This window comes from Vombatus ursinus, unplaced genomic scaffold, assembly GCF_900497805.2.
Source record: "Vombatus ursinus unplaced genomic scaffold, bare-nosed wombat genome assembly UNPS02014924.1, whole genome shotgun sequence".
In the NCBI taxonomy this organism is placed as follows: domain Eukaryota; kingdom Metazoa; phylum Chordata; class Mammalia; order Diprotodontia; family Vombatidae; genus Vombatus; species Vombatus ursinus.
Window position 1 is genome coordinate 7,336,487 of NW_020954702.1, and position 9,771 is coordinate 7,346,257.

At 40.9% G+C, this 9,771-nt stretch overlaps 1 protein-coding gene across 1 annotated transcript; it reads left to right on the top strand.

Moving 5' to 3' along the window:
* The first annotated feature begins 2,434 nt into the window (after positions 1 to 2,434).
* LOC114029281 (keratin-associated protein 20-2-like) lies at positions 2,435 to 5,777 on the top strand. The gene is made up of 2 exons (XM_027843637.1): positions 2,435 to 2,607; positions 5,597 to 5,777. The coding sequence occupies exons 1-2, from the start codon at positions 2,435 to 2,437 to the stop codon at positions 5,775 to 5,777; spliced, it is 354 nt and encodes a 117-aa protein (XP_027699438.1).
* Positions 5,778 to 9,771: the final 3,994 nt, after the last annotated feature.

A 9,771-nucleotide genomic window follows, 5' to 3' on the forward strand; every position in this document is an offset into this window, starting at 1 on the left:
CAATGGATCTGGAGAACAGATCAAGAAAACATAAGAATAATCAGACTACCTGAAAGCTATGATCAAAAAAAGAATCTTGATACATTAATACAAGAAATAATTAAAGAAAATTGTCCTGAAGCATTAGAACAAGGGGGAAAAGTAGAAATAGATTTTTTTCTATCAATGACCACTTGAAAGATATATATATGTGTGTGTGTTTATGTATATGTATATATCTATATCTCTATATAAATATCTCTGTACTTAATTGTAGCCTTCAGGGGAGGAGGAAGGGGGGAAAAACAAATTAAAATTGTAAAGCAGAGAACAAAAGAAAACTTACAAGGAAGCAAAGATAAGATGGACAATTCTCAACACAACGTGGAGTATTTATCATACAGGCTTTCTTGAAATGAAAACTTATTGCTATATATTTTGAATCCTCTCATGTTCTGCTGTGCACATGATGTTTTTTTTTAATTTCTTACTTTTTATTTAAGTTTCAATATGGTTAATGATATGTTTCTTTTACTCTTCTTTATTTTTGTTTTTTAGGCAATTGGGGGTAAGTGACTCACCCAGGGTAACACAGCTAGCGTTAAGTGTTTAGTCTGAGGCAGGATTTAAACTCAGGTCCTCCTGACTTCAGGGCTGGTGCTCTATACCCTGTGCCACTTAGTTGCCCCCTCTTCTCTATTTTGTATTTGAAATTAAAATTAAAAATTAAAATTAAATTAAGTAAAAATTTAATTTAAAAATTTAACTTAAGAATTTAATTAAATTAAAAATAAAAAATTTAAATTTAAATTTAATTTAAATTTAAATTAAAAATTAAGTTAAATTTAAATTAAAAATTAAATTAAATTTTAAAATTAAAATTAAAAATTTTAAATTAAAAATTAAAAATTAAAATAAATTTTAAAATTAAATTAAAAATTAAAATAAATTTTAAAATTAAATTTAAAATTTAAATTTAAAATTAAAAAATTTAAATTTAAAAAAATTTAAAAATTTAAATTAAATTTAAATTGTAAAAAAAGAAGAAGAACACCAACATCAAGCTGAGATCTCAAGTTTACACTCCCAGGGACTTCCCTGCCCCTGTACTATCAATGCAGATATCTGATTAGTTGACTAAACTTGTCAGTTCTACATTCACAACATCACTGCCATCCAAAAACTTCTTTCCAATCACACAGTTCACACCTTCGATCAGGCTTTCATAGCACATCTCTGAAAGAGCCTTTGATGGGCCTCTGAATAAATCTTTTTCCCACCCAGATCCTCTCTCCACTCAGCTACCAAAGGGATAGTCCCAAGGCATTCTTCTGACTTCTGGTCATGTGTAACTCTTAAAAATCACAAGCCCCATATGAGTTATCTTTTAAGTTGCTTTTCCTTCTGTAATGATTTAAATTCATAGCTTCTGTCTGGTGTTTTGCCCTCTTCTTTACCTGGCCCGTTCCCACCTTTCCAATCTCAGTCCGCTTTATTTCCTTACCCACAATTTTGTGGTCTTGCCCATGCTAGCCTCCCTTTTTTCTCTCAGATAATACCCAGCATGTGCCTTCTGCTTGCCTTTGCACTGGCAGGCTGTCCACCCTGCCCGTTATCCTCCCTTCTCTTTTCCCTGCCCCTATGACTTTCCCTGTTCCATTGTTTTCAGTTCTAAACCCAGCTATGGACTGTGGCCTTGTCTCTTTTCCCTAATAGCTTTTTCCTCTACCTCCGATACCTTTTTAAATCAACACTCTGTGTTTGTGGCAGGTGCCTTGGTATTTTCATATTCTTCCTGACTGAGCTGTCTGAGGACAAGGACTCTGTTGACATTTCTTTGTAACCCCAGCCATGAGCACAGTGGCTGGTGCAGTACAAACACTGGGGAGGTGGTTTGTGCTTTGGATGCTTTTGGAATGGTTGTCAGAAGATTGGAATCCACTGATCAGTGCTCCAGGACAGTCTCAACCCCAATTTGAAATTTTTGAGAACTGTTCTGTCACCTGAGTCTCAAGAAGCATTGATTTAGAGAGAGACAGGATTCCATAGCCCAGATAAAGTTTCAGAAGGCCAGGGAAACAAGTATAATGGAAAAACAATGACATCTGGGAGAGAGATGCCGTGAAACCTAGGTTGGAATCAGCCCCATTAACTGCATAGGCTTTGAGTAACATGATAACCATTTCTCATTATAGCAACAAGATAATGGCCGAGCCTTCTCAGAGAAACAACAAATTGAGAGAAAAAACCCTCAGTCAGCTATTGTTGTTTGGGATCAAACAATGAGAAGAATGAGATTTTGCCCTGGCAATTTGATTAATGAGAATTATGCAATTCTGGTCTGTGTCTCCCACACCGCGTGCTGGAAACTTATAAAAGTCCTTGTGTAGATAGTGCTGTATATGCCCGCACAACTTACCCTTAACATCCAGACAACTAGGTGAATCCTGACACAATGTGCTACTGTGGCAGCTACTATGGGGGCCTGGGCTATAGCTATGGCTCTGGTTATGGCTGTGGATGTGGCAGCTTCCGTGGCCTCGGCTGTGGCTTTGGCAGCTTGGGCTGTGGAGGCCTGGGCTATGGTGGCTATGGCTATGGCTACTGGCACCCGTCTTGCTATGGAAGGTATTATTCCTGTGGCTTCTACTGAAAACCATTTGCTCTTGCCCTCTCATGGTAACTTGTCCTGCCCTGCTTTGGGCTAATTCCATGGCCTTGTAAGGACATCACATTCCACCTGCCTCTATGGCTGAGTGGCCTGGGAGAGTTACCACAAGAGGGCCTTGGAATCCCTAGGGAACATTCAGGGCAAAGAAGTGGCAGGGACTGAGAATCAGCAGGACCCGTTCTTCTGCGAAATGATGCAGAATCTCACCCATCATGAGGGATTTCCTTCAATAATAACTCATTTACAGAAGGTTTACTCAGCTTGACATACCATGGCTGAGGTGTCTGTTAAAGGTTTCTAATAAACTTGATTCCCTGGCTCAGCAAAACTTTTTTCATTCATCCTCCTTGACCTCAAAGTACTTGGGTTTCTGTCTGTCATTATGAAGAAATTTTCAACCTTGATGTACTTATCTACATCATTTCAGATTAGTTCTCATTGAATGTTTTGGAATGAGGTGATACCTCTCCAAATTTCTGTTCGTTTCCGGTATACTTAGGTGGCCCTTCATCCCATCATTTCAGACCCTCTATCTCTGACTGAACCTTACAGTTGTGCCTCTTTTCCTTTCTCTCTTCTCTACTCTCTATAGAGGTGGGACAGTAGACCCTCCTTAGGTTTCAGGATTTGTTGACCTTTTCTCTGTCACTCACTGTGGAATATGCAGATGCAGACAATCATCTCTCCTGAGCTCCAGTCTCACAACATAAACTGTCAATGTCCACAGATTTCAACTTGATATTCACTACATATCTCAAAACCCCCACATCTAATACAGAATTCCTTTCCTTGTCTTGGCCAAAGCATACCACCTTTTCTCAATTTCTCTATTCTTTTCAAGATCACAAAAATCTAGCCAAGGACTTAGGTTCACCATGTCAGGGACCTCCTTGAACCCTCACTATCACAGCATCAATATGAGCAGTTTACAAAACTTGTCCTATCTACCTACATAACATCTGTGGTATTCAAGAACTTCTCTCAAAACCCATAGCCCCCATCTTAGATCGGGGCCTCACAGCTCCTCTCTACTAGTGCCTTTGATAGGCCTCCCTGTTTCCACCATCTTCCCACTCAGATTGCTTCTCCAAGCATCAACCTAAGGTATTGTTCTAAAGCCTTCATCTGACCCCTGTTTCCCCTAAAGCCCTCCAAGTTCCTGGCCTTACACCAATTGTCTTGTAAACTCCCATTGCTTCCCGTTTTGTGCTGATTTAAATAGACAGCATCTGTCTGGAATTTTTCTCTCTCCTTAGTTGGCCGATTCCCACCTTTCCAGTCTCATTACACTTTATTTTACTCCCCACAATTTTTTTTTATCTCGCCAGAGCTAGCCTACCTTTCTTTTATTCAGACAGTGTGCTTCATGTCCCTTCTGCTTGCCTTTGCAGTGCTTGACTGTTCACATTGTGTGGAGATTAAAATTGTCCAACCTACAATAAGAGAGACTGAGTCAGAGCTCTGAGCCAATGGCATTTTATTGGAGGGTACATTGTCCCCACTAATGAAGTGGACATTAGATGTTCTTCATGATCTGAGAAACCCTCTTTTTCCAGGGCCCAATTTTCATATGGTTTGACACCAGATTTGATACTTAAACATTCTAAAGAGGGTATACAAAGTACAGAACCTGATTGGTTGATGGATTGTGCTTTGTTGGTTAAGAAATGATGAATAAGCTAGAAATGGTATGTCAGGAGGAGAGTCTTGGTTTGGGCTAGGCATGGGGTATCTCCACTGACTACATTGTTATAAGATGGTCACTTGCTCATGTTGAACAAGAGAAAATGGTCTGGAGGCACAAAAATAAGTTGAGAGACTTTCCATGTCATTGAGTCACCTCCACCATGTGTTACTTGGTCACCAAAACAAGATAAAATAAGGGTGGAGGGCCTCTAGTTTGCTCCCTATGGTAAAAAAGCGCACTTACAATCTCCAGATCACAGCTCTGTGGCCTAATATACAGAACTTATAATTCCTACCCCTATGGAATTATATCAAATTGATTAATACTGATTGGAATGTAGTAGAGGTTCAAATGAAATATTTTCACATCTCTTCAGAATCCCATCCTCTCTCTTCCATCCCACTCTGTTTTTCTCTATTCTACTGTATTCTCAGTTCTAAAATCACCTCTGGTATATGGCCTTTCTTCTTTTCCCTAGTGGCTTGTGCATTGGATTATGAGATCTTCTCCCAACAGTCTCCATGTTTGTGGCAGGTGCCTTGGTTTTTTATGTTCTCCCTGGACTTAATACATCAGAGTAACCTGAGGACAGGGACATTGTTGACATTCCCTTGTATGCTTAATATGTGCACAGAGGCTGTCACAGAGCAAACACTGTTGAGGTGGTTGGTACTTTCATGGCTTTTGGAATAGTTGTTGGATGGATGGATTCCACAAAGTTATGCTCCACCACTATCTCAATTCCAATCTGAAATTTCTGTGAACTGTTCTGTTACTTAAGTCTTAAGAACCATTGATTTAGAGAGACAGGATTCCATTGCCCAGACAAAGAATCAGAAGACCAAGGGAGAAATGGATAATGTAACGAAAACAATGCCATCTGGGAGAAGGGTGCCATGAATCCTTGGAAGGGTATCAGTCACATTAACAACATAGGCCTTGGCAACATGATACTCATTTCTCATTAGAACAACAAGATAATGACTAAGCCTTCTCAGAGGAACCACAAATGAAGAAAAAATAAACTGTTTCTGAGCTGGAGGAATTGTTGTCAGGGACTAAACAATGACAAGAATGGGATTTTGCCCTGGAATTTGGTTAATGGAAGTTACACAATTCTGGTTCTGAGTCTGCCACACCTCCTTCCTGTTGGAAATGTATAAAAGTCCTGGTGCAGATGGTGCCCTACACAGTCACACAACCTACTGTTAACATCCATCCAACTAAGTGAATCCTGACACAATGTGCTACTATGGCAGCTACTATGGGGGCCTGGGCTATGGCTATGGCTCTGGTTATGGCTGTGGATATGGCAGCTTCCGTGGCCTAGGCTGTGGCTTTGGAGGCTATGGCTATGGAGGCCTGGGCTGTGGTGGCTATGGCTATGGCTGCTGGCGCCCATCTTACTATGGAAGGTATTATTCCTGTGGCTTCTACTGAAAAACCATTTGCCCTTGGCCTATCATGGCAACTTGTCCTGCCCTGCTTTGGGCTAATTCCATGGCCTTGTAAGGACATCACATTCCACCTGCCTCTATGACTGGGTGGCCTGGGAAGCTACTATAATAGGGCCTTGGAATGCCTATGGAGCACTCAGGGCAAGGAAGTGGCAGGGAGAAGCAGAAGACCCCATCCTTCTGGGAAACGATACAGAATTTCATCTGTCATGAGGGAGACTCCACCAATGAAAACTCATTTCCAGCAAGTTTGCTCAGCTCTGATAGACTATGGCTGAGCCATATGTTAAAACTTTCTAATAAACTTGTTTCACTGGCTTAGCAAAACTTTGTTTGCCTCTCCTCCTTGACCTTACTGTACTTGGATTTCTGCCTTTATTCATGAAGAGATTTTCAGCCGTGATTCAGCCATCAATGCAGAAGATTTGCTCTCCAATGCTTCTTCTGCAATGAGGTGATTCTCCAGATTTCCATTCAGAAAACATTTCATTGTTAAATGTCCTTCTAAAATTTGACTTCTGCAGTACTTTATTTTAGTACACCATAATACTCAGGCCCCCCTTTACTGAAGGTAAGTCATTTGTCCCCTATAAGCTACATCCCTTCTCACATGTTCTAGACACACAGGGAAAGGGTTTTTATGTTTAAGGTTTCAAAAGTGTCACATCTTACAGTGTCATGTTCATGGTTCATGACCTCCAGATCCAAGGTGTCCCTAATTCTGTCAGAACTGGCAACCTATTGTATGGGGCAGCTAGGTGGTGCATTTTATTGACTGTTGGGCCTAGAGTCATGTTCTTGAGTGCAAATCAAATCAAATCAGACACTAGTGTTCATGACCCTGGGCAAGTCATTTAACCCTATTTACCTCAGTTTCCTCATCTGTCAAATGAGCTGGAGAAGAAAATCACAAACCACTGTGTTATCATCACCAGGAAATCCTTGAATGATCTCCCAGGTGAAAAACAAATGAACAATAAATTCCTTTTTTAGCTTTCTTCCACCATTTGTTGTCATCAAGCAATTTGAAGACTTGGAGCATAGCACGAGTGGATAGCTCACCACAAAGATTGCAGGAGAGAGTCATATTCCAAGTCTCATGGTTGTCATGGAACCTTGTGCCCTTTGTTGGCCCCATCTCCTCAGGCCAACTGCACAACCTGTCCAACTCACAGCACTGATCTAGAGCTAAGGCCTCCTGTCCACAGAGAAAGAGGTCCAATTGTGGCGAGCGTGTCCAGCAAAACACTCAAAAAACTCAACTCCCTAAGAAACTCAAACACAAAAGGAAAGAAAACATCTGCTTTGCAGGTCAGCTTGCTTTCTATGGGTCTTTAGATTCTTTACCTCCATCAGTCAATGTGGCCTCTGAAATCATACCCTTTGTATGTGTCCTTGGAAGAAAGCCAAGTTTAGCAAGGTTAGCATTCTCTGGCACTGAGTGGCTGCTGGATAATTGTTTACTGATTGAATTTATGTTTCAGACAGCAGAGAAAACAGTGCAAGTGCCACTACTATCATTATCTTAAAATGCCTATGTATTACTATATATCAGAAATTGGAATTACTCTGAATTGAAAAAAAAAACAATATATATATATATATATATATATTTACACATACATTTCTGTATATCCACAGGATTTTAAAGGGACATGCCCTCAACAGCCTCATTGTCTTTGATTTCTCCCAAAATATAAGTCCAAAAGATTCACCAATCATTTGTCAGGAGATATTCTATAAGGATCAGTTCAATAGGAACAAATTCTTCAGGAAAAAGAACATTTCTTGCTTGGACACCTAGCATTGGGCAAAGAATATTCCATTCTGTTTAGCAAAGACAAAAATCAGTTTAGAGGTAGGTGACTGTCCACACTGTATGGGGATTAAAATTGTCCAACCTACAATAAAAGAGACTGAGGCAATGCTCTGAACCAATGGCACTTTATTAAAGGATCCTTTGTTCCCTCTAATGCAGTGGACCTCTGATCTTCCTCATGATCTGAAAAGCCTTTTTCCAGGGCCTGATTTTTATCAAGTTTGATATCTAAGCATACTAAAGGGGCTATATATATTATAGAATCCCATTGGTTGATAGATTTGCTTTGCAGGCCAAAAAATGTTTCATTAGCTAGAAATGGTATGTCAGTTGGGGAGTCTTGGGTTCAGCCAGGCATGGGGCATCTCCACTGACTAAGTTGTCATAAGATGATCACCTGCTCATGTTGAACAACGGAGTATGGTCCGGAGGTACAAAAATAAGTTGGGGAACTTTCCATGTCATTAAGTCACCACCACCAGGCTGGGTTTGGTCACCATAACAAATGAAGATAAGGGTGGTGGGCCTCTAGTTAGCTTCCTATGACTAGGGAAGTGAACTTACAATCCACAGGTCACAGTTCTGGGGTCTAATATACAGAACATATAATCCCTAACCCTATGGAATCATATCAAATTGCTTAATAATGATTGTAATGGAGTAGGGGTCCAAATGAATTATTTCTCACATCTGCTCAAAATCCTATCCTCTCTCCTCCCTTCCCCTCTGACTTTCTATTCCATTATATTCTCAGTTCTAAAATCATTTGTGGTACATGGCCTTTCTCCTTTCCCCTAGTGGTTTGTGCCTCTGTTTCTTGGGTCTTCACCTACCAACCCTGTATATTGGGGAGAAGTTCCTTAGGTTTTTTTTTTTGGGTGTTCTCCCTGGCCTTAAAACTTCAGTGCTACCTGAGGACAGGCAATCTGTTGACATTCCCTTATATCCCTAAGAAAAACACAGTGCTTCTCACAGTGCAAACATTAGGGAGGTGATTGATACTTTCATGGCTTTTGGAATAGTTGTTGGATGGATGGATTTAACAAAGCTATGCTCCACCACTATCTCAATTCCAATCTAACATTTCTGTGAACTATTCTGTCAGTTGAGTCTTAAGAACCATTGATTTAGAGAGACAGGATTCCATCACCCAGATAAAGAATCAGAAGACCAAGGGAGAAAAGGGTAATGTAAGCAGAACAATGCCATCTGGGAAAAGTCTGGGTAGGGCATCAGCAACATTAATCACATTGACATTGACAACACAATAAATATTCATTACAGCAACAAGATAATGGCTGAGCCTTCTCAGAGGAACCACAAATGAAGAAAAAACAAAACAGTTACTGAGCTGGCAGAATTGTTGTTCAGGAACCAAACAATGACAAGAAAGGAATTTTACCCTGGAATTAGGTTAATGGAAGTTATGCAATTCTGGTTCTGCGTCTACCATACCTCCTTCCTGCTGGAAGAGTATAAAAATCTCCGTGGAGAGGATGCCCTACACACTCACACAACCTACCCTTAACATCCATCCAACTAAGTGAATCCTGACACAATGTGCTACTATGGCAGCTACTATGGGGGCCTGGGCTATGGCTATGGCTCTGGTTATGGCTGTGGATGTGGCAGCTTCCGTGGCCTAGGCTGTGGCTTTGGTGGCTATCGCTATGGAGGCCTGGGCTGTGGTGGCTATGGCTATAGCTGCTGGCGTCCATCTTACTATGGAAGGTATTATTCCTGTGGCTTCTACTGAAAACCATTGGCTCTTGGCCTCTCATAGCAACTTGTCCTGCCCTGCTTTGGGCTAATTCCACAGCCCTGTAAGGACGTCACATTCCACCTGCCTCTATGCCTGAGTGGCCTGGGAGAGCTAAAACAACAGGGCCTTGGATTGCCTATGGAGCACTCAGGGCAGGGAAGTGGCAGGGACTGAGAAGCAGGAGAACCTGTTCTTCAGGGATTTGAGGCAGAATTTCACCTGGAATGAGGGAGACTTCTTCAATGACAACTCATTTCCTGCAAGTTTGCTCAGCTAGGATATACCTCAGCTGAGCCTTCTGTTAAAACTTTCTAATAAACTTGTTTCACTGGCTTAACAAAACTGTTTTTGCCTCTCCTCCTTGACCTCACTGTACTTAGGTTTCTGCCTTTATTC

What these genes read in the sequence shown, in the direction of transcription:
- LOC114029281 (XM_027843637.1), top strand. Translation starts at nt 2,435, where the DNA reads ATGTGCTACTGTGGCAGCTACTATGGGGGCCTGGGCTATAGCTATGGC. An exon ending in CACCCGTCTTGCTATGGAAG is followed by an intron (nt 2,608 to 5,596) that starts GTATTATTCCTG and finishes CTACTATGGCAG; the next exon opens with CTACTATGGGGGCCTGGGCT.